General features: G+C 35.8%; 1 protein-coding gene and 1 long non-coding RNA gene across 3 annotated transcripts in view; one reads left to right on the top strand and one right to left on the bottom strand.

The window, feature by feature from the left end:
* Positions 1–6,474, top strand: part of LOC137246986 (uncharacterized) — a 97,648-nt gene extending 91,174 nt beyond the window's left edge. Inside the window, exons 3-4 of the long non-coding RNA XR_010951753.1 lie at positions 5,737–5,844; positions 6,075–6,474. This is a non-coding gene — a long non-coding RNA (uncharacterized lncRNA). The remainder of the gene's footprint in view (positions 1–5,736; positions 5,845–6,074) is intronic.
* Positions 977–20,080, bottom strand: LOC137246819 (uncharacterized). Of its 2 annotated transcripts, XM_067777830.1 has the most exons (6): positions 12,195–12,368; positions 11,330–11,355; positions 10,943–11,222; positions 10,716–10,880; positions 7,010–7,383; positions 977–1,416 (listed from the first exon to the last, which is right to left on the bottom strand). In XM_067777830.1, exons 1-6 carry the CDS (start codon positions 12,321–12,323, stop codon positions 1,341–1,343), a joined length of 1,050 nt encoding a protein of 349 aa, XP_067633931.1. In that variant the 5' UTR covers positions 12,324–12,368; the 3' UTR covers positions 977–1,340. The 2 variants fall into 2 exon arrangements, with proteins under 2 accessions (XP_067633931.1, XP_067633937.1); XM_067777836.1 differs by lacking the exons at positions 11,330–11,355; positions 12,195–12,368 and adding an exon at positions 19,765–20,080.
* Positions 20,081–23,141: the final 3,061 nt, after the last annotated feature.

Raw genomic sequence — 23,141 nt, 5'->3', positions numbered from 1 at the left:
TACAGCTTCTTTTAAAAATTAAAACTATTTTTTCACTTTCAAGATTTTGGAGCGCCGAGCACATGGTTGCCAAATTTTTTTTAATTTGAAATAGGAATTCAATGCTCGCAAACATGTCATTTAACTTGTGATTTTCTATTGTAATATTGGGTGGCAATCTCAATAGGGGACTCGCTTTGTATTGCAAGGTTCACTGATTGCACGGCTTGTTTATATCCTATGCAATGCTACGAGAGCAGCTTACTGCGGAGTAATAGCATGTATCATCAGATACCAAATACCACGAACAATTACGAAAAGCAATCGCTTAATTTTTTTGTGAGCGAAATGAGAGCACTAAAGGAATGCCTTTGCAACTGGGTTACATTTTCATTTCCACACAGTTCTTTACACGAAAATTTATTTAAGTTTGATCATAACATAAATTGCATGGATTGCATAAAATTGTTGCGTGTTGTGGTGCAATCCTTGAAATCTATGCATTCCGTGCAATCCGTGCATTGTTTGCAAGGCAAAGCGAATCCACCACGAATCAAATACATATGTGACCTGGAATCATGAAATGACCCCATTGTGCGAACGACCCTATTTGCCAGTTTTCTATCTTTCTTAAATCCAAAGGAACACAAATACGATTTTTTGAAATATTTCGATCCATGCGCCACCTATCGGAGTTTTTTTCTTATTATTGCATTGCCATAGGGTTCTGAACTATATTGCAAGTTTCAAGCTTGTAACTTATCGAGAAGTTACTTAAATTTTAATTACAAAATTCGTTCACAACGGCCAGCCGCTACACAGAGTCAAGCTAAACAAAAACTTTAAACCCGTTTTTCTCGAAAACTTGTTTTCGCACAATAGGGTCGTTTCATGATTCCAGGTCACATATAGTGTATGCAGAATGATATTCCAGAGAGAACTAAAAAACCAACTAAAATTTCTTTTTGGTACACCCTTAAAAATTAAATGCATAACATTAAGAAATTGAATATTTATTTAGATATAAGTTTATTATAAATATTCCCCACATAAAAATGTTAGTTTTTTTTTTCCGAAGTACGACAAAATTATTGATTCCATTTTAAAACAAATTCAGGGGCCGTATCGTGTCATACGATCCGCGATTGATTGTCATTTTTCTAATCACAATTGCACCGAAATGGTGAATCGGATCAATGAAATATGTGAACTAGGGACAACTCGTACTCACTAGATCCATAGTACATATATTATTACTTTTCTTAAATAGTTTGATAGCTTAATTTTTATCGTTTGAGTGAAAATAGTTTTCGATCCTGATCGTAAGTGACGATACGGGTGAAATCTAGGCATATAAAAATTTACTTTTTCTTTTTCATAGCTGCCCAATAAATTTCCAACTCGTTGCCTTCCCAGTTCAGTGACTTTGTAAAAATTCTGTAAAACAATAAAAGTAAAATTTACTAGAAATAATTATATACATAAAATTATCGAATAATAGAGCGTATAATAAAGATAAGGTGGTAATTTTTCCCCGGACTAGACAACCTATAATACCTGGTTTCTGCAAAAACATACATTTAAATAAAAATATATAAATGGGCGCAATCGGTATAAAATCAGGCCCATTTTGTATGTATCGAATATTTGCCATAAATAAAATTATTCTATATTTTAATAACAAATTGAGCTATTATTAGAATAATCGATTAGTCGATTAGCAAATGTTGTTAAGTAAAATAATTGATTTCCTTTTTTAAAATAGAATTGCCTTAGACAGGAATCACAAAATTGGTTGATTAACACGACCACTTTCTATATAAAAATGAAAAATACACATATAGTAAACGGATACAAATTCGAAATCTGTAGCCTGTACCGCTTCTTTCCTTGTACATATTCGGCGATGAAAAAATGTAAATTGTTTATAACAATACATTTACACAGCAATTTCTGATATTTATTCATGGAGTGAGGACGATCGAGTTCGCTGTTTCCCGAAATGTCATATCGAGTTCAAAGTCATAAAGGTACATGGTTGTAACCCAATCGAAAAATGCGACACAGAATACAGGAAAATTTAAAATGTTACCAAAAATTCGTCGAAACACAGAAGGCTTCACACCCGGGTCAAATTTCCGTCAGAACGAAAAGGGTAACCTGATAACCAATGTTCAGAGAGATTCTAGAGGGAAGTCTTTCATATATATTTCTGTATACAAATTTCACTCGAAATACTCCACTTTTTCTTCTAAAAAGAGCAAAAGGAAAAATTATTTTACAAAAAAATTTTTGAATGTACTAGCAGATCCGACAGATGTTGTTCTGCCCTAAATTTGGTCTATCTGCATACATTTTAATAAGCTTTTTTTCGTCTAACTCTGCCCTCGCCCCTCTATCTTTGCATTCACTCCTCCCTCCGTATTTTTCGGTTCATCTATCTCCATCTTCATCTCATTCTATCTCTTTCTCAGTCTCCTTCTCTCTTTTATCTTCTCTCAAGTTTTTCTCATTCTTCTTCATATCATATTGCCAGTCCCGGAGGGTGGTATGTATTTTGTTCCAGTCCCATTCCGAGTCTCAGTCCCAGTCCCACTCCGAGTCTCAGTCCTAGTCCTAATACCAGTCCCAGTCCCAGTCCTTCTCTGGTCAACTTCCCGGAAAAAAGCATCGTAAGTACTAACATAGACAAATTTATATACCAAATTTCAGGCAAATCGAATAGGACATATGTAAATAGGTATGTGGGTATTATTAATTCATGTCTTTATTTTGGCTTTGCATGCATATTTATCAGTTTTGCCAGGTTGATGCGATTAAATCGAATATCACAATGAAAATTACTTTAAAGCTCTCAGCAACAGCTTTCATTTGATATCCATAATACACACACATTCTAGGGGTATCCGGGTCCATGTTTTGGTCTATATCTCGAGACCCTAGTCACCAATAGGTATGAAAACTACCCTGTACTAAAGCACTCATCAACAGTTTCAATTTGATACCCATAATGTAAAAACACTATCTAGGCGTTCACGGGCCCACGTTTTGGCCTATATCTCGAGACCCTAGTCACCCAGGGGTATGAAAATTACTCTCTACTAAAGCACTCATCAACAGCTTTCATTTGAAATCCATATTGTATAAACACATTCTAGGGGTACCCGGGTCCACGTTTTGGGCTATATCTCGAGGCCCTAGCCTCCCAGTTGTATGAAAATTATCCTGTACTATAGCACTCATCATCAGCTTTCATTTGATATCCATATTGTATAAACACATTCTAGGGGTGGCCGGGTCCACGTTTTGGGCTATATCTCGAGACCCTAGCCTCCCAGTTGTATAAAAATTTTCCTGTACTATAGCACTCATCAACAGCTTTCATTTCATATCCATATTGTATAAACACATTCTAGGGGTACCCGGGTCCACCTTTTGGGCTATATCTCGAGACCCTAGTCTCCCAGCGGTATGAAAAATAGATGTTGGCCGATTCTCAGACCTACTCAATAAGTTCATAAAATTTCATGAGAATCGGTCAAGCCGTTTCGGAGGAGTACGGAAGCGAACATTGTGACACGAGAATTTTATATATTAAGATTTTATTTCGATTGCACAAGAGGTTAGGAATTTTTCGTTGCTGAAATCGATGGGGGAAGATTTTTTAAAAAAATTAGCAATGTTAAATTTTTGGAAAAGGTTGAGGCAATGAATATGTGCTCGGAAATTTGCAGAAAAAATTTCTAAGAACCAGAAATGGTGGCTCTACCAAAAATCTAAAAGTCTGTGCTTAAGGTTCAGAGCTCTTCGATTTGTTCAAAGCAAAAATGTATAAAATATTTTTATCCGTTCAGAAGTTATGACTGATAAAAGATATTTAGTTAAACTTTAAACTCGCAATTTTTTGCAAAGTGGTGACTTTTTTAAGGATAAAGTATAGGGAAGTTATCCAAGTAAAAATTGTTTTAAGTGGCCTCCTTTAAAAATTTTTTCCCGGGTTTCAATGCTCAAGTATGAAATAAACACTCCACAAAAACTTCCTCAGACATTGGACGGATTTTTTGCAACAGGGAAAGAAATATTTTCTTCAATTTAATGTATAAATTTTTACAATATGCATATATAAGATTTTATTAATATTAGTTTGGCGACCTTTCTATTCCATAAGGTTTGATGTTTTGGAAAATAAAACCCGGATGTTTTAAATTTTTACCAATATATTTCGGTTATGCACGATAACCGTCCTCAGGGTGAACTATAAACAAACAGAACACAAAATAACATATAATTTACATCAAACAGCAATTAACAATTATTAACAAAACTTCTTAAACATTGAAAACATAAATTTTTGACACGTCATTCCCTTTGTACGTGGAGTTGTTAACTATTTTTGTTTGTTATTAGATGCCTATAGGAGAGCGCGGTGTTTGCTACATCTGTTTTGTAGTTAATTCTTGTGTTAGTTGGTCTGTTTAGTATATGTAGCATTTCCAGTGTGAATCTCTTTCCATATTGTTATTCTTGTTGAAGTACTATTGTTTTTTCGAAATTCGGGCAGAGCTTTCTCGTTCCACAATGGGTCATAAGTGCGGTTTTTTGGTTATTTATATTTAAATCATTACAATATTTAAAATGTGATTTATGTTGTGCTAATCGAGTCTTTAATTTAGATTTAGTTGTTCCAACATATACTTTGTTGCATAATTCTTTGTCGTTTCCGTTACACGGGATTTGATAAATAATGTCGCTTTTTTCCATTTGCGGTATTTTCGATTTAGTTTGGTTAAACATACTTTTTAAAGTGCTCATAGGTTTGTGTGCTATTTTAATATCTTCTTTATTATAGATGTCAGATGTTGATCGGCGCTCAGATAATTTAGGTAGTACATAAGTTAACGACTTGAATATTTCGGGGTTTCCTCTCTACGTTGACTATTTGGTGATTTATATCTTTTTAAAAGAGTTTTTATAATTTTATCAGGAAAATCATTGGCTTTTAACAATATCTTTATTTCATTTTCTATGTCATTATGGTAAGTGTCATCTGTAATATTCATCATTCGTCTTATACAGCCCATTGCCGTATTTATGAAAATGTTTTTGGGATGATTAGAATAATAATTTATAATTCTACCCAATGCTATAGACTTCTTATACCACATTAACTTCAGTTGATTTCCTCGTCGTATTACTATTGAATCTAGATAGGGTAATTTTCCGTCGTCCTCGAGTTCCGTAGTGAATTTAATATTTTTGTCAAAAGAATTTTGTGCGTCAAGTATGTTTTGTACCTCGTTTTCATTGATTATTGCAAAAAGATCGTCCACGTATTTAGTTAATAATCTTGGTTTTCGTGCTAATTTGTTCATCACATTGTCCAACAGTTCTTCCATTACAATATCTGCAATTATTGGGGGGGTTGGTGATCCCATCGGTAATCCTTTTATTTGTGTATATATAGTTTCATTATATTTAAAATACTGATTATCTTTAATGCAGAACTTTAATATTTCTATGAACATTTTCTTAGGTATTTTCGTATATTTTTCTATTGTTCTCCACTTATTTCTTATTATGTCAAGTGCTACATGTTTCGGTATACTAGGGAACAATGAAACTGCGTCAAAGGATATCATCTTTTCATCGTCATAAATATAAGAGTTATTGATCTTTTCTTTAAAGTCTTGTGTGTTCTTTATATTATATAATGAACTGGTGGTGACGTTTTTTAAAATATCTGCAACATATTTTCAGAGTGCGTGTGCTGGTGATCCCGTGGCCGAGCATATCGGTCTGAATGGTGTTCCTTCCTTGTGGATTTTCGGCAATCCATATATCCGTGGTGGTAGTGCCGTTGTAGTCGTAAGTATATTTTTATCTGCCTTCGAAATTAATTCCATTTTAAAAAGTTTATCCACAAGACTATTATTTTTATGTTGTAATTTTAAAGTGGGATCTTGTCTCTGAATTCTATACATCGTCAGGTCATTTAATATTTCATCCATTTTATTGTTATAGTCATTGAGCTCCATTACTACTGTTTTATTTCCCTTGTCAGAAGTTAAAATACGAATCGTGTCATTTTTATTTAGAAATTTACGTGTCCGTCCTACTGTATCTGCAGTGTTGCTGTTGTATGATCTTTTATCAATATAATATATAAAAACCAAAAATAAATATAAATAACCAAAAAACCGCACTTATGACCCATTGTGGAACGAGAAAGCACTGCCCGAATTTCGAAAAAACAATAGTACTTCAACAAGAACAACAATATGGAAAGAGATTCACACTGGAAATGCTACATATACTAAACAGACCAACTAACACAAGAATTAACTACAAAACAGATGTAGCAAAAACCGCGCTCTCCTATAGGCATCTAATAACAAAAAAAAATAGTTAACAACTCCACGTACAAAGGGAAAAACGTTATATGTTATTTTGTGTTCTGTTTGTTTATAGTTCACCCTGAGGACGGTTATCGTGCATAACCGAAATATATTGGTAAAAATTTAAAACATCTGTGTTTTATTTTGCAAAACATCAGACCTCAAGCCGGCAAATAAAAACTTATAAGTTTTTATTGTTTTGTGGAAGAAACACCTATGGCGAAAATCATTCCTATTTTGGAAAACAAATTTATTTTGGGGGGAAGGAACACCCTCCCGCCCGCTTCCCACGTGGATACGCCACTGGTCTTACAATGCAAAAACAAAGACCCACAAATTGTCTAAGTGTTTGTTATCAATTTGCCATTACCTCGCGCCATTATTTATGGTGTTTATTTCATATCCGAATTGCACAATCTTACATCCGACTATTAAATTACATCAAAAAATAAGCTGAAATAAATCCTAACCTAACAGCGGGCCACCAGATCAACCGGCCACTTAGCCAGCAGTGTAACAGCAACCAACAACAATGATATTTGTCCATACCAGTTACCTGATTCGGTTGATTGTCACAATTATTAAAAAATATGTACATCTATACTCACATACATATGTGTGAACTAGTTACTTACGTTTTGCGTAATAGTTGTAACGTTTCCTGCTCCTTCTTGTTTAGCCCATTATAGTATGCAGCCAAATTGATATCCAAAAGCTTACGTGTTTGCATTCCGGTTAGAAATGTGGATACACCATCCAATTGCATAAAGTAGTGCATGGCCAACTTTCCTAGTTCGATATTAGCCTCTTTGCAAATATCTGCAGCCTTCCGGCATAAATTTTTTATTTCCTCGCTAGCTGGATGCCATGGTTGTGGTCCCGCATTTGTAAGAAGGCCAAGTGCATGACCGGAAGCACAAACAATGGCTAAATCTTGTTTTTGAAAAAACTCCAAATATGATTTGAGAGAGTCATCCAGTAGAGTAAAGCGCGAATATGTCAACACCGACTGTGGGCGAGAAAAAAAGTAAAGAACACAAAAAATGTTTAATGTTAGAACGTTTATGTATTTAGATGGGAATAGGTAATTATAATATATATATATACATATATATATGTACATATGTACGCAAGTACCATCTAGGAAAGGAAAATCACTGTAAAGAAACATGGATATACTTTAATCTGTTTCTGAATAACATTAAAATTTAACTTCAAACTGGTACACAGAACTCCGAAACAATAACGGAAGTATGAAAAAATATATTGAATTAAAATGTTTTTAGGGGGCATGTCAGTGAATTTAGAACCCGAAAAAGCTAAGTCGCTTTGAATTTCGTACATACCGAATAAAACTTTTAGATCAATATCAACTTGAGATGCGTTTAAGAGTCAAGCTTGAAAATTTTCTCAAACATAACTGAAACGAAATGGAATCAAAATCAATAATGTAAAGGACTCAATATGAGAACATCTTCCCAAAAAAAATTTTTTTTAATAAAATAAGAAAAAAAAAATTTCAAGTTTGTCTACAAACGTAAAATTAAAAAATTTCTTACGCGTTTTCTGTGATCTGGATACTGCAAAAATGAAAACAACTCCAACATTATTTCTAAAATCAAAGAGGGCAAGCCATTGCATATTTTCCATGAGGGTACTTTTCCTTATATTTATATGTATTTACATTAGACTGTCTCATTCACTCTTTATCACTTTTTGGAAAGCAGCCGCATATGTTCCATGAAGTACTCGTAGGAACAATTCCAGGCTGGAGAAGGTGCTCTGCTCTAGGACATAGCAGTGGAGTGTGTATACGAAATATTCCTTAAGTAGTACTCCTTAAAAACTGCTGACGTAATCCTTAAATACTCCTTTCAAATTAATTCGTTTTTTATGAAACGTATTTTTTAGAATGACCCCGATTGGCTAAATCCCCCAATTTTAGTGCACGGCTGCCGCCGCACAGTGTACATTTTTTCACTTTTAGGATGCCAAAAATCAATATTCTCCAATCTCAAAAATGTTTCGACATGCAACATATTAACAACCAACTGTTAAGAAAATGTATATACAGCAAAGTAAAAAGCCAACGATCACCATGATAAGCATTATGAAACTTGGGTAATTGAAACAAGTGTAAAAATCATTTCACAGTCCAAAATTTTTGACCAACTTTGTGGCCACGTGGTGGATTTTTCGATAACTGTTTTGACTTCAAACTATTTTATTTAACATACTTGGGTAGTCCATAACAGCATTGGTAAGTTTCAGCCACGTAGGCATTTTTTTAAATAAAATTTTTTTTTTGTTTTAGACAGCCACTAAAAGTTTGGTAAGCTTAGAAAATTTTTCGTTTTCAATGGAATAAAACTTGCCTGATTCCGCCCAATTCCATTGAATGAATACATACACATTAAAGGGAATTTCATATACTTTCAGATAAAAAAAACAATCCATTGCGAAATTTTGCGTTTTTCTTTGTAATCGCCACTAAGAAGCGCAGTGACCTAACAATGGAATGTCCCCAATTCAAGTCTACAATACTAGATCCCAAAAAAGACAGTTATACCTGAAATGGTAAAAACCCAGAAAAAGGAAACTTGTGCACTGAATAGCCTTCATTGTTTGTCATATGAGTTTTTCCATAATTAGCGAGTTGTGCACTTATCCTATCAACTTATGTGAGGATCGTCTATTATGGCTGATACTTCTAAGGAATTGAGTGCTTCGGGAATATACATATGTATGTATACAAATGTTGAAAAAAGCATGCTGGCTTTCGGAATTTCCCCTTTACATTCTTGAATACGATGCATGGAATGTATGCTACACATCGCTTATCGAATGGAAATGAAGACCTGGTGAGTGCGGGGCGAAGAAAATAAGGAAAAGATGAAAAAGAAGAAAGAACATATCAAAAGTAGATTCAGGAAAGAAGTTGGTCTTTTGATTGATATGCCAAAGCAAAGAACCGGCAACACAAATGATGACAACACTGCGAGAAGATTCTTCTGAGATCCTGAAATAACATCAGACATAACCGGCATAAACATCAATCTTTTGAAAAGGTTTCATACGATACTTTCATGCATAGGATGTGTGTTTCAAATAAATTCTGAAGCTTTTGACCACTATGTGACAGATACAAGGGTACTATATTTATCGGAATATGCTTGGTACAATATGCCAGTTAGCGTACATAAAATTCTGATTTATGGAAAGAGTATAATCGTGTTTGCTATTCTTCCTATTGGTTAACTTTCGGAAGAAGCTCAAGAGTTCAGAAACAAAGATGCACGAAACTGTCGTGAACTTTTCACCACAAAAAAGTCCAGAATTTGCAGTAACTTGGATTTGCTGCGCAGATTGCTGATATCGTCAGACCCGTTCATAAACAGTTTGCGGAAAATCCCTAGGCCAAAGCGGCGAGCATTAACGAGTGAAGTTATTGGCTTATTATCTGAACCAGAGCATGTCGACGATATTGACTCCGACTAACTTTATGCCAGTTAAAATACCACTTTTTATTTATAAGTATGTATTTCGATTCAGTTTTTACAAATATATGTACCTATGTTGTGTTTGACTTCGAAAATAAAATTTTTAAATATTAATCAAAAGCCTCTAAGCTAAAGTTAAGAAATATAAACAATTTTTATTTATATTGGCACTGGAAATGCTTTTAAAGTAGAAAATATGATTATGTGAAATATCACCTTAAATGGGGGCAAGGAGAAAAAGTTGGCGGATCACGCCCATTTTTATTCTCAAATCAGATTTAGGCACCTGCAACCACACTGCAAAATTTCAAATGAATTGCTCTATTGGTTTGGCTGTTATTAATTTTGGCATCCTAAATGTGAAAAAAGTTACACTGTGCGCCGTGGTGTGATGATAGCGTGTTCCACACCGAAGATCCTGGGTTCACGCCCCCTGACAAAGCAACATCTACAATTTTAGAAACAACAAGTTTTTTCAATTAGAAAAAAATTTTTTTAGCGGGGTCGCCCCTCGGCAGTGTTTGGCAAGCACTCCGAGTGTATTTCTGCCATGAAAAGCTTTCAGTGAAAACTGATCTGCCTTGCAGATGCCGTTCGGAGTCGGCATACAACAAGTAAGTGCCATCCCGTCAATTTGTAGCAAAAAATAAGAGGAGCAGGAGGCAAATTGGGAGAGAAACTCGGCCATAAATCTCTTCGGAGGTTATCGCGCCTTATATTTATTTATTTTTTTTAATATTATAAGAACGATTTTAGAAAGTCAACTCAAATCGCCGGAGCAGATATTTTTCGAAGCAGCCTAATGTACGTACATATAAAGATTGATCTTAGGTTGAATTACAGAAAAGCGGCCGGGAACTCGTTCAATGCATTCCTTTAGGCGCGCTAATGGGTATCCGGTTACACCAATATATTTCGCCTTTCCTTCTTTGACGATTTCCTCCAATTCAGGTAGACATTCGTTCACGACAATGTCAAGATCTTCAGAAAATTCGATGTCATGAATCTGAAATGGGGTTTTAAAATTGTGTGAACATAATATATTTTTTTCATTTGTATTTCATATACTTGGATAACATCCACATAATTAATTCCAAGTAACTTTAAACTCTTCTCAATACTAGCTCTCGTCTTTTTAGCTGAAAAATCAATCATTTTATCAAAGTCCTTTTCATAACGTCCAACTTTTGTTGCTATATAATAGGCACTCCTAGGTACGTGTTTCAATGCCATTCCCAAGACCTCCTCCGAGCGCCCTTGTCCATAAAATGGTGCCGTATCAATGTAATTAATGCCTGACTTAAGTGCTTTGTGAATGGTTTTTATGGCCTCATCCACATCAAGATCACTGCAAACAAATGCAGAATCAAACATAAGTATGTATATTAAGGTACTTTTTGATGCCTATATGGATACATTTACTTTTTTATTACATATCTACATGCATATACGTACCCTTCAAAAATTGTTGGATTACGTCCCTTCAAAAAACGCGAGTACTCTATAAATAATGTAAGGAATACTCCTTTGGGAGTATAGGACTGCTCCAAATCTAATCTGTATTCATACAAAAAATGTGCTCCAATTAACTTTGCGATGTCCTAGGAGAGGAGTAGTTGATCCCACTCTCGCTTTGTTTGTGAGTATTCCATAGAGTACATACGTGAGAGTACTTTCCAAAGTACTTTCACTGTAGTACTCCATGGAGCACCCATTGAGGACCACCATCAGCCGATCATTGCTCCTTTTTTAACGACAGTGATCACGACACGATGACGATCGAACAGAGTTGCCAAAAGTAAAATATTGCATGCAAATAGCTAATAATAAAATTTTACTTTGGCAACTCTGATAAAATGTAACAGCGGACTGGTTTTATGTATACATACTAAAGTATGTATAGAGAAATGTTAGTTTCTTTATTCACGCAAATGCTAAATAACATAAGAATATTCGTAGTATAAAATATAAAAGTTGTATTGCCCCTCCTCATTTACTTTCATTTTAAATTAAATTCACTTCGATAATTCTTTCCGACACAATTCCTCTTTAGTACTTTGGTATATGATCCTCTGTGGGTGCTCCATGGAGTACTACAGTGAAAGTACTTTGGAAAGTACTCTCACGTATGTACTCTATGGAATACTCACAAACAAAGCGAGAGTGGGATCACCTACTCCTCTCCTAGGACATCGCAATGTTAATTGGAGCACATTTTTTGTATGCATACAGATTAGATTTGCAGCAGTCCTATACTCCCAAAGGAGTATTCCTTACATTATTTATAGAGTACTCGCGTTTTTTGAAGGGTATATAATACCTTTTCACTGGAAAAATAAAAAAAATAATGAACATAAAGGCTTTCATTTTCACTATAGCGCCAAATACACGACACGAACATTTCAGCGAACATTCCGCAATCTTGTTCGCAGCTTTGGCCATACACCATACGAACTTTTGGCCGAACATTAGAAATTATTTATTGTCCATTTTACTTTTCCGCGCACGTCTGTTCCGTTCAAAAATTACTACGATTATGAGCTATTTCGCCATACACGCACGAACAGTTCGCGCAAATGTTCGCCAAAAATTATAATATTTTGATTTTTGGCGAACATTTGCGCGAACTGGCAAACACCACCATACACGACAGAAAAGGTCGTAGAAACTGGACATAACGGGAATGTTCGCGGAAATGTTCGTGTCGTGTATTTGGCGCTTATGTTAAACCATGGCAGAACGATACAAGGTGGCTGCATGGTGACATAACGACAAACAAATAAAAATTTCATGTACTTTGTTTTTGTAATTTCGATGGACCAATGCCAAAATCGTACTGCGCCGGAAGTTGATGTATCAAATCAAATAAAAAATAATAATAATCAGCTGTCCCATGTTGCCACCTTGTATCGTTGCGCCATGTGTTAAACCAAAGAGGAAAAATATAATAAGAGCCGTCACTCGTTATTTTTTAGGCATTTACTCGCTGTAAACTGTGAGGTAGTCGCTACTTTTTTTTATGAGGGACATTTTTGAATTTCCTCCTATTTATCCACGCGGTGTTGTCACTTTATGCAAACGCGATTTTTGGAAAGAGAATTAAATAATTAATTAAATACAGTCGGAAAAATAAACACAAATACCCCATGAAAATGTATAGTACACATTTATATACATCTCGCCCAAAAAAAAGTAGCGACTACCCATAGATCGAAGAGTAAAGATGTTGCAGGCGCAAACTTCGGTGGAAAGCAGCGGAGCGTAACAAAATTCTAGTAGGTCGCTTCCACCACACCAAAAACATAGTTTAAGCACAGAAATACACTGATTTGAGTTTTCGAGAGTAAAGGTTAAAATTCTGAACACATTAGCTGAATAAACAATTAATTATTAAATAACAAATACAGACAGTGGTAGTTAACAAATTCTGCTGTGGTAATTGGTGAATGTGACCTACTAGAGGTTTTGTGAAGCTTGATTCACACTATTTTTCGTCCCTGCAACATCTTTACTCTTCAATCAATCTTTGGACTACCTCACAGTTTACATCGAGTAAATGCCTAAAAAATAACGAGTGACGGCTCTTATTATTAGTTACGTTCCATTGAGACTTGAGCGAGATATGGATAGAAATTTAACATGCAAATGCAACAACAACGTTGTGATCCTGATATTTATCTGGTTCAATTTCTGATCCGTATAGCAGTTCTGTTCGTTTCGTTTTCTGTAGTAGATTTTTTGACAGCTAACCACTTTTGAGTTGGTAGCACTCATGGCTCAACTATATGGTTGGCTCATCTCTACAGCAATAACATACCCTTGTTCACATTGCCAAAATTAGCGTGATGGTGTTAGACGAATGGAATGGAATGAAAACATAAAACTTAGCAGCATTTGTAAGTAGTAAGAAAATGTTGTAAATTCGTTGGTTTCTTTTTAAGTTTGCCATCTCCTTCTGACAATCCCTACTCCAGTGAAATGAAAAAAATAAAATCAGCTGGTGAGATGAGCCAACCATATAGTTGAGCCATTGTAGCACTGAACTAAATACGTGTACATTTGTGTATTCATAAAAGATCTCGCCATATTTAAAAGCAAGAACACTGAAAGAGTAAACAACTTGACGATGATGTAAGGAAAATAAACAGTTTGCTTACGTGCGAAACTATTTAAATGGTAATAATTCTATCAGTATCTTAAAATTTTGTGTACGTTTCATCTTATTTTCTACAAAACAGATGTTTTATAATAGTGCTGCCAGCTCTCATAAAGTTGATCTAGATCGTTCCAATGAGATTTGAGCCAGAGCCAGAGCTCGATAAACCAATGGAACGGCCCTATTATATTTATCCTCTTTGGTTAAACGATGACGACATGTCATTTGACACTTGCTTTCGCCTTCCTGTTTGCCATAAAATAAGAAACATAAAAGCCGAACGAGAACAAGTAAGTTCGGATGTGACCGAACATTACATACTCAGTTGAGAGCTTTGGAGACAAAATAAGGGAAAATGAACCTAGGGTAACCCTGGAATGTGTTTGTATGACATGGGTATCAAATGGAAGGTATTAAAGAGTATTTTAAAGGTGCACCAGGGGTAACTCTAGAATGTGTTTGTACGATATGGGTATCAAATGAAAGGTGGTAATGAGTATTTTAAAAGGGAGTGGGCCTTAGTTCTATAGATGGACGCCTTTTCGAGATATCGCCATAAAGGTGGACCAGGGGTGACTCTATAATGTGTTTGACCGATATGGGAAATTAAAGGTATTAATGAGGGTTTTAAAAGGTAGTGGCCCTTAGTAGTATATGTGAAGGCGTTTTAGAGATATCGACCAAAATGAGGACCAGGGTGACCCAGAACATCATCTGTCGGGTACCGTTAATTTATTTATATATGTAATACCACGAACAGTATTCCTGCCATGATACCAAGGGCTTTTGATTTCGCCTTGCAGAATTCTTCATTTTCTTCTACTTAATATGGTAGTGTCACACCCATTTTACAAAGTTTTTTCTAGAGTTATACTTTGCGTCAAAAAACCAATCCAATCACCATGTTTCATCCCTTTTTTCGTCTTTGGTATAGAATTATGATATTTTTTTCATTTTTCGAAATTTTCGATGTCCAAAAAGTGGGCGTGATCATAGTCGGACAGTTATAGAAGCTATGTCCTTACCAAATTTCACAAGGATTGGTAAATTTTTGTTCGACTTATGGCATTAAAAGTATTCTAGAGAAATTAAATGAAAAAGGGTGGAGCCACGCCCATTTTGAAATTTTCTTTTAGTTTCGAATTTTGTTGCACCATATTATTACTGGAGTTGAATGTCGACGTAATTTACTTTTATACTGTAAAGATATTCAAATTTTTGTTGAAATTTTACTTAAAATTTTTTTTTTTAAGTGGGCGTGCTCGTCATCCGATTTGGCTAATTTTTATTTAGCACACATATAGTAATAGGAGTAACGTTCCTGCCAAATTTCATCATATCTTCAACGAATGCCAAATTACAGTTTGCAAAACTTTTAAATTACCTGCTTTTAAAAGTGGGTGGTACCACGCCCATTGTCCAAAATTTTACTAATTTTCTATTCTGCGTCATAAGGTTAACCCACCTACCAAGTTTCATCGCTTTATCCGTCTTTGGTAATTAATTATCGCACTTTTTCGGTTTTTCGAAATCGAGAAAGTGGGCGTGGTTATAGTTCGATTTCGTTCATTTTAAATAGCGGTCTGAGATGAGTGCCCAGGAACTTACATACCAAGTTTCGGACATGGCTAAATGAATTTCTTTTTTCGCCCAGATCATTTTAATATATAGAAGTCTATATCTATCTCGATTAGTGTATGCCGTTACGGGGTACCGTTATGCGAACAAAATTAATATACTCTGTGAGCTCTGCTCAGCTGTGTATAATGATAGGGAATACCATTGCTAGACGAAATCGTTTGGAGGCGATTCGTGCGTCTGAGCTATCATTCGCAATACAGAATGAATCCCTAAACACAAACATATTTAATTAGCCTAATACTTAGGGCTTCATTCTGTATTGCGAACGATAGCTCAGACGAATGATTCACCTCCAAACGATTTCGTCTAGCAATGGTATTCCCTATTATTTTCGTTCGGATTTTACGTTTCTTATTTTATGGCAAAAAGGAAGACGAAGGCAAGTGTCAAATGACATGTTGTCATCGTTTAACACAGTGCAAATACACTAGCAATTTGTGTCTGAGGCGAAACGAACGTTCGTTTTGTAATAGAAAATGAGGCCGTTAATAATTTTTATACAAAGCGGTACTAGTACACAAAATATTATTCCTTTAATCGAATAATCGTGTGTTGTCATCAAATAAAGGAATTGATATATACATACATATTAAGTTTTTTTTTTTTTTTCATTGAACCATGTCCATCCATCTGTCCGTCAGTTTGTTAAGATGGTATTTGCGCAAAAACGGAGATAGCTTTAACAAAAATTTGGTACACGTTGTTATCTAGGCGCAGAATAGATTCGTATTAAAACGGGTGAAATTGGACGATATCCAAGATTTCGAAAAATAAATAAGGGGGATAATTCATTACCAAATACTTATAACGTGATAAAGCTTGGTGGATGAATGTATTGTAACGAATTTACTGCAATTCGCTAAACTGTTGAATAAATAACTCCAATATTTAATAATGCAAAATGGCCTTTATTAAAGTATTTCACAATAACACTGATACTTCACAGCCAATAGCTTGTTTAACTGAAACTGATTGTCGGGCCTCTACAGTTGCTGCCTTTTATACTCTGTGATTTCCTCGTTGCATCTTCTAGGCGCTTCCAGAATTTACTTAGTTACTGCTATAAAATTATAACTGCAGATGCACGTGTATAGCTTCTCATATGCGCGTGTATTTGTGAGCGAAACTTCCACAATTATAATTGCATACTTTTGGGAGCATCTCAGATAAGATATCTGCATGTGTTTGTGCGTCTCTTCTCCGGTGCGTGTACGTACATATGTGGAGACATAATGATTGATCTATTGATGTGCATACAAGTCACTGCTTAGCATCGCCTTAGAGATGATAGTATCCCTTAGTGTTGCTAATATTCGTCACAATATTCTATGCGTGAGATATAAAGTTTGGCAACGAGACGTGGCATTACCCCATTAAAGCGGAGAAAACTTTAAACTGTTGAACACCGTTCAAGGTATCATGTTAAAACTCAGCAGAGTATTTTTATTGGTATTATATAAAACAGGGTAAAAAAAGCAAAAGCGGATAACGACCACTTCTTTAACATTATTTTCAAAGTCTAACTTTAATAAATTTTGCTAGATCTTCACTAATTGTAATACGTAGGTAATAGAGCTGGATTTCGATTCGATTCTTAATCGATTTAATCGATCTTTTTTTTAGAAATGTAGAATCGATTTTTTTTTTAAATCGTTCGATTCTTTAGGCATCGAAGTTTTCAGCACTATCTACTTTACGGATGCTTGAGGAAATACATATTCTGTAATTGTTGTTTTTATAAATTTAGCTTTGTTGTGTTGGTGTCTTCGAGAGAAAGGAGAAAGATGAAGAAATTTCTTCGCACTTCTGGTAAGCAATATATTCAACATGTGTTTATCTATTTTGTGGTATGATATTGTGTTCAGTACGAAATTAATACCACAGTTTTAGATTCAATAAGCCAATTGAAAGTGACTGAAGGGGAATCCAATCTTATAAGTAATCCAAAGATTCGCAGATCTGTTTTCTGGAAGTATTTTAGTCAAGTGCAGGGCCATTCTGTGAAATGCAAATCGTACCAAAACAAATGCAAAACAGGTGGAAATACAAACAATTTGTTAAATCACTTGAAGCGGTCACATCCAACGTTGATGGAAATGTCTTCATCAACAGCTCTTATAGAATCCTTTTTTGAACCTAATAACAACAACATAAGTAAGTCTCGATCTGTAGATGAGCGAAAAAAAACAACTGGATTGTGCTTTCATTAGAATGATTGCCACATATATGCAACCCTTTAGGATTGTCGAAGATAACGGATTCAGATCTTTTACACAATGCTTGGATCCTCGGTGCGTTTTGCCTTAACGAGTAACATTAAGAAACACACTTTTAACAAATAAATAAAATCAATACTTTTTATGACACAGACAGCAGCAAACACGAAAACAGAAGTGGCAATTTTTATTAAATTTCGTCAATTAAATTCCTTATTCCTTTTTATTTTCAATAAGCTAAGAAAATACTTCGATAAAATTTTTAACTGAAACTACGCAAACCATGACACAAATTGCCGTATGTTGTCAATTGGAAGTTCCGCATACCTCATTGGTTAAAAAGCTGCAAACGTATACTGAGAACATGTTATAAATACTTCCTTTTTATATGCCGCTGAACAAAGATCGATTCTAATGCCGTAAACGAAGCGAGAATATTGTAACGAATGTTAGCAGCACTGAGCGATGCTATCGTCTCTAAGCCGATGCTAAGCAGTGACGTGAATGCACATCAATAATTCAATCATTATGTATCTACATAAACGAAACAATAACTGCGTCTACATATATGTACCATGTAGGTATACGAGCAGCGGAGAGTCAATGCACAAACACATGCATATATGTTATCTGAGTTGTCACAAGAGAGAGCAATAATTTGTGCACATAGTTGTGGCTGGCGATTTTGTAGCCGAAATTTACTAGTAAGTTCTGGAAATCGAAGAGCCTAGATGTATGCAGCGTAAACTATAAAAGCGGCACAAGCGAGTAAAAAGTAATTCAGTTTGAGTTGAGCTATCAATCAGTTTGATTAAGCACGCGATCTGGCGGCCAATAGTAGAGTTTCATTTGATTTATCAATCAGTTTGGTTATTAAGCCAGCGAGTAGCAAAGTATAAGTGTTATTGTGAAGTACTTTAATAAAGGCCATTTTTCCATTGTTCAATATTGGAATTATTTATTCAACAGTTTAGTGATTCGAACTTAGCAGCGGATTGCAAATAAGAGGATTTGCAAGTAAATTCGTTACAATATTATACATTTTGTAATAATAAGTATTAAAGAAGAAAGTGTATTGATTAATGTTCCCAAGGTTGGTTTGCCTATATTTTGAAATAAAAGATTAAAAAAAGCGCAAAAAGTATGACATTTCGGTAAAGACTATACTAATTATCTCACTCCGATGAAAAGATCAAGTGAAGACCCATGTGGTATTCCTTGATGCTTTCAATTTTGTCGGCAGGCAACGAAACGAGAGAGAAACTGCCCAGCTTTATTTGTCGGTAAAAATCGTGTAAAATGGTTAAGCAAGTATATTGTTACAAAGAATAATCAAAATTTAAATAAAGTTTGTTTGGTTCGATTTAATCGATTAAATCGATTTTTTTCTAGGTTCAAATCGAAAAAATCGATTCTTAAAAAAATCGAATCGAATCCAACTCTAGTAGGTAAGCTCGGAATCTTTTGGAAAATAGGCGTGGTCACGACTCTTTTTCAGTTAAGCTCTCCACAATACTTTCACGGCCGTAATCCAACAAAAATTTACCAATCCTAGCGAAATTTTTAATTTTAAAATTCATCTGCCATGCAGTTGCCGTTCGGAGTCGACCCGTTGTCCCATCCCGCCAATGTGTAGGAAAAACTAAAAAGAAGCACGATGCAAATTGGAAGAGAAGCTCGGAGGTAAATTGCGCTACGTATTTTTTTTAAATCCATCACAAGACAGAAATTAGGCATTAATCGAACACCCTAATACTTTTGTACAAGCACAAAGAGGCCGGCAAACATTTACATTTCAATCAGTTACAGTTATCAGCTATTAATGCCAATTGATGGAAATTGTACTACGTTCAGATTTGCGTGTAATTGCTACTAACCCATAGAAATCACTTAGCGTGCCGGTTCCCAATGACACTTTCGACACCTGCATTCGTGTGACGCCGAATTTACGATATTCCATGCGCTTGCAGAGTTCTTCATCGTGAAAGCCTTTGACAAAAGTTGACGGAAGTGAGAGCATTGCACTTTTATGTTTTTCTTTTTTTTTCTTAATTAACCTCAATGATACAAATTTATTTGAAACTTAAAAAGAATCGTAGTACGTTTCAATGTTTCTGTTTTATGTTCAATGAGTAAAATTTAGAAAAGCACTTCGTTTTGCAGCTACAGTCATTTATATACTGAGAATTTTACATCGGTATTACTTTTTCTTATGTACAGTTTCCATACAGAACACATGTACATATATATGTGCATTAGATGGTTTCAAAAAAAATTATTTTTCTGGGAACCTTACTCAAAAGTTTTGTTTAGATGCCAAAATAGGCCTATGATAATATGAGCCCTGTTAATAATCTTAACCCTTTCGTCACGAAGTGTTGTTTTCACTCTTCATATAGTTTAAAAAAATACATGTTCTAATTGAGAAAACTTGTTTCTAAACTTTTGATGTTGCTTTGTACGCGGCTTGAACCCGCGTTTTTCGGTGTGGTAGGCGGTATCATCACACCACGGCGACCGCCCTAATGTATATACATATTGTAACGAATTTACTTGCAAATCCTCTTATTTTCAATCCTCTGCTAAGTTCGAATCACTAAATTGTTGAATAAATAACTCCAATATTGAATAACGGAAAAATGGCCTTTATTAAAATACTTCACAATAACACTCAAACTGTGCAACGAATAGCTTAATAACCAAACTCATATCTTAAAGGAAACTGACTTTCAAAATAATAGTGCTATTGCTCGCTAGATATCGTCTTACTCGTAACTGCTTGACAATTCAAATCAAACTGAATTACTTCTTACTCGCTGGCGCCGCTTTTATAGTTTACGCTGCATACTTCTAGGCTCTTCGATTTCCAGAACTTACTAGTTGTTTCGGCTACAAAATCGCCAGCCACAACTACGTGCACAAATTATTGCTCACTCTTGTGACAACTCAGATAAGGTATATGCATGTGTTTGTAGTTTACAGTCTCCCGCACACACATAAGCGTATAAGTAAATTCATCGGTGTGTGACATCTCATCTCTTGCTGCCTTGTATGTAAATGTTGCTCGTCGGAATGTGTACATATGTGTAGACGCAATTATTTATTCGTTTAAGTAGATACATAAAGATTGAATTATTGATGTGAATGTTTGTAGTTTGCGCACATAGGCATATAAGTAAATGCATCTGTGTGTGACATCTCTCTGGGCTGCCTTATATATGTGTATACTTGATGTAATTATTAACGTAAATACTGCTTGGCATGGCCTTAGCATCGCCTTAGTGATGGGATAATTTAGTGATGCTAATATCCGTGACACTGCCCTCCACCTAAGTCTGATCGTCCCGATCAGACAAATCTCTCGATCTAAACGTTGCTAGCCTTTCCAAATGGACCACCTTCATTTTGGTTCGTGGTTTACCGATGGTTTGTATGCGGTACACTACATCGTTGATCCGTTTTACAACTTTGTATGGGCCTTCCCAATTACACTGCAATTTCGGGGACAAACCTTTTTTACGTTGTGGGTTGTATAACAGCACCAAATCTCCTTCCTGAAAACCTTCTGAATTAATTGCTTTATCATATCTGGCTTTCATCTTGTCACTCATAATCTTTGTTCGTTGCCTTATCAGATCATGTATTTCTCTTAGCTCTTCTTCCAAATCACTAGTGGATTTCCTGACATTTCTCTCCGCATTGGCATCTATCCCAAACTTCAAATCAGCTGGCAGTCTAAGGTCATTGCCAAAAATTACTTTTGCAGGGGTTTGGCCCGTTGTCTCATGCACTGCTGATCGGTAAGCCATCAAGAATAATGGTATGCGGGTATCCCATTCTTTATGGTACTTGTCCACTACTTTCCTTAAGTGCTCCTCCAATGTTCTATTGAATCGTTCTACCATACCATCGGATTGAGGATGCAATGCAGTTGTCCGTGTTTTTCGAATGCCCAATGACTTACACATTTCCTGGAACACAGCTGATTCGAAATTCCTGCCTTGGTCAGAATGTAACTCCATTGGTACACCATACCTTGCAACCCAATTGTTTATAAAAACTTCTGCTACCGTTTCCGCTTCTTGATTTGGGATTGGGTATACCTCTGGCCATTTGCTGAAATAATCCATAACTACCAGTACATATTTGTTTCCGCCGTTGCTAGTAGGAAATGGACCGGCGACATCCATAGCGATCCTTTCAAATGGCGCACCTGAGTTATATTGCTTCATCTGGCCATGACTTCGTGTTCTGGGCCCTTTCGCTCTGCTGCAAACCTCGCAGTTCGCAATCCAATCAGTGACCGACTGACGGCAACCAACCCAATAGAATCTCTGTTTAATCTTCTCGAGCGTCTTCGTGATTCCAAGATGACCTCCGCTTGGACCATTATGCAGCTCGCTGAGCACATCAGGAATCCTCTTTCTGGGAACAACTATCAGTTTATTCTTGTATTTACCATCCTCACTCTCCCATACTCGATGAAGGCAACCGGATATCAATTCCAAACTGTTCCACTGTGCCCAATATGACTTCGCAATGGGACTCTCTGCTGACATCTCTTCTCTGTTTGGTCTTTCATTTCGTTCGAGCCCTTGCATAACACGTGACAGATCTGCATCTTCTAGCTGGCACTTTCTTAGCTGTTCCTTGTCCCATTCATCTGTACATGTTATAGTCATTAGCCGGACATCTATAATGTCTTCTTTAGCCTCGGCTTTTGAACAGTGCTTGCATTCCAAACTACATGGTCTTCGTGACATTGCATCGGCATTTCCATGGGTACTACCTTTTCGATGCTCAATGGAAAAGTCATAGCTTTGTAGTCGCTCGATCCACCGTGCCAATTGTCCTTCTGGATTACGGAACTGCAGTAGCCATTTTAAAGCTGCGTGATCTGTCCTGACACGGAATCGCTGGCCGTAGAGGTATTTGTGAAAATGTTTAACGCACTCTACCAATGCCAACAGCTCTCTCCGCGTAACGCAGTAGTTCCTCTCTGGTTTTCCAATCGAACGGCTGTAATATGCAACTACCTTCTCCTGTCCATCGACCAGTTGTGATAAAACGCCTCCTATAGCATATCCACTCGCATCTGTATCTAGAATAAATGTTGCTCCTGGAATCGGATATGCTAACATTGGGGCAGTGCACAAACGCTCCTTCAATGTTTGGAAAGCCACTTCTTGCTCCTTCTTCCATTCAAAAGCTTTATTTTTTCTTGTAAGCTCATGGAGGCTATGGGCTACGCTGG

Source organism: Eurosta solidaginis, chromosome 1 (assembly GCF_040869045.1).
Source record: "Eurosta solidaginis isolate ZX-2024a chromosome 1, ASM4086904v1, whole genome shotgun sequence".
NCBI lineage: Eukaryota > Metazoa > Arthropoda > Insecta > Diptera > Tephritidae > Eurosta > Eurosta solidaginis.
Note: the sequence above shows the minus strand (reverse complement) of the source record. Positions and strands in the feature narration are given on the sequence as shown.

What these genes read in the sequence shown, in the direction of transcription:
- LOC137246819 (XM_067777830.1), bottom strand. Translation starts at nt 12,323, where the DNA reads ATGGTGTATGGCCAAAGCTGCGAACAAGATTGCGGAATGTTCGCTGAA. An exon ending in AATCCAACAATTTTTGAAGG is followed by an intron (nt 11,223 to 11,329) that starts GTACGTATATGC and finishes ATTTGTTTGCAG; the next exon opens with TGATCTTGATGTGGATGAGG. An exon ending in GAGTTCCCGGCCGCTTTTCT is followed by an intron (nt 7,384 to 10,715) that starts GTAATTCAACCT and finishes TCTCGCCCACAG; the next exon opens with TCGGTGTTGACATATTCGCG.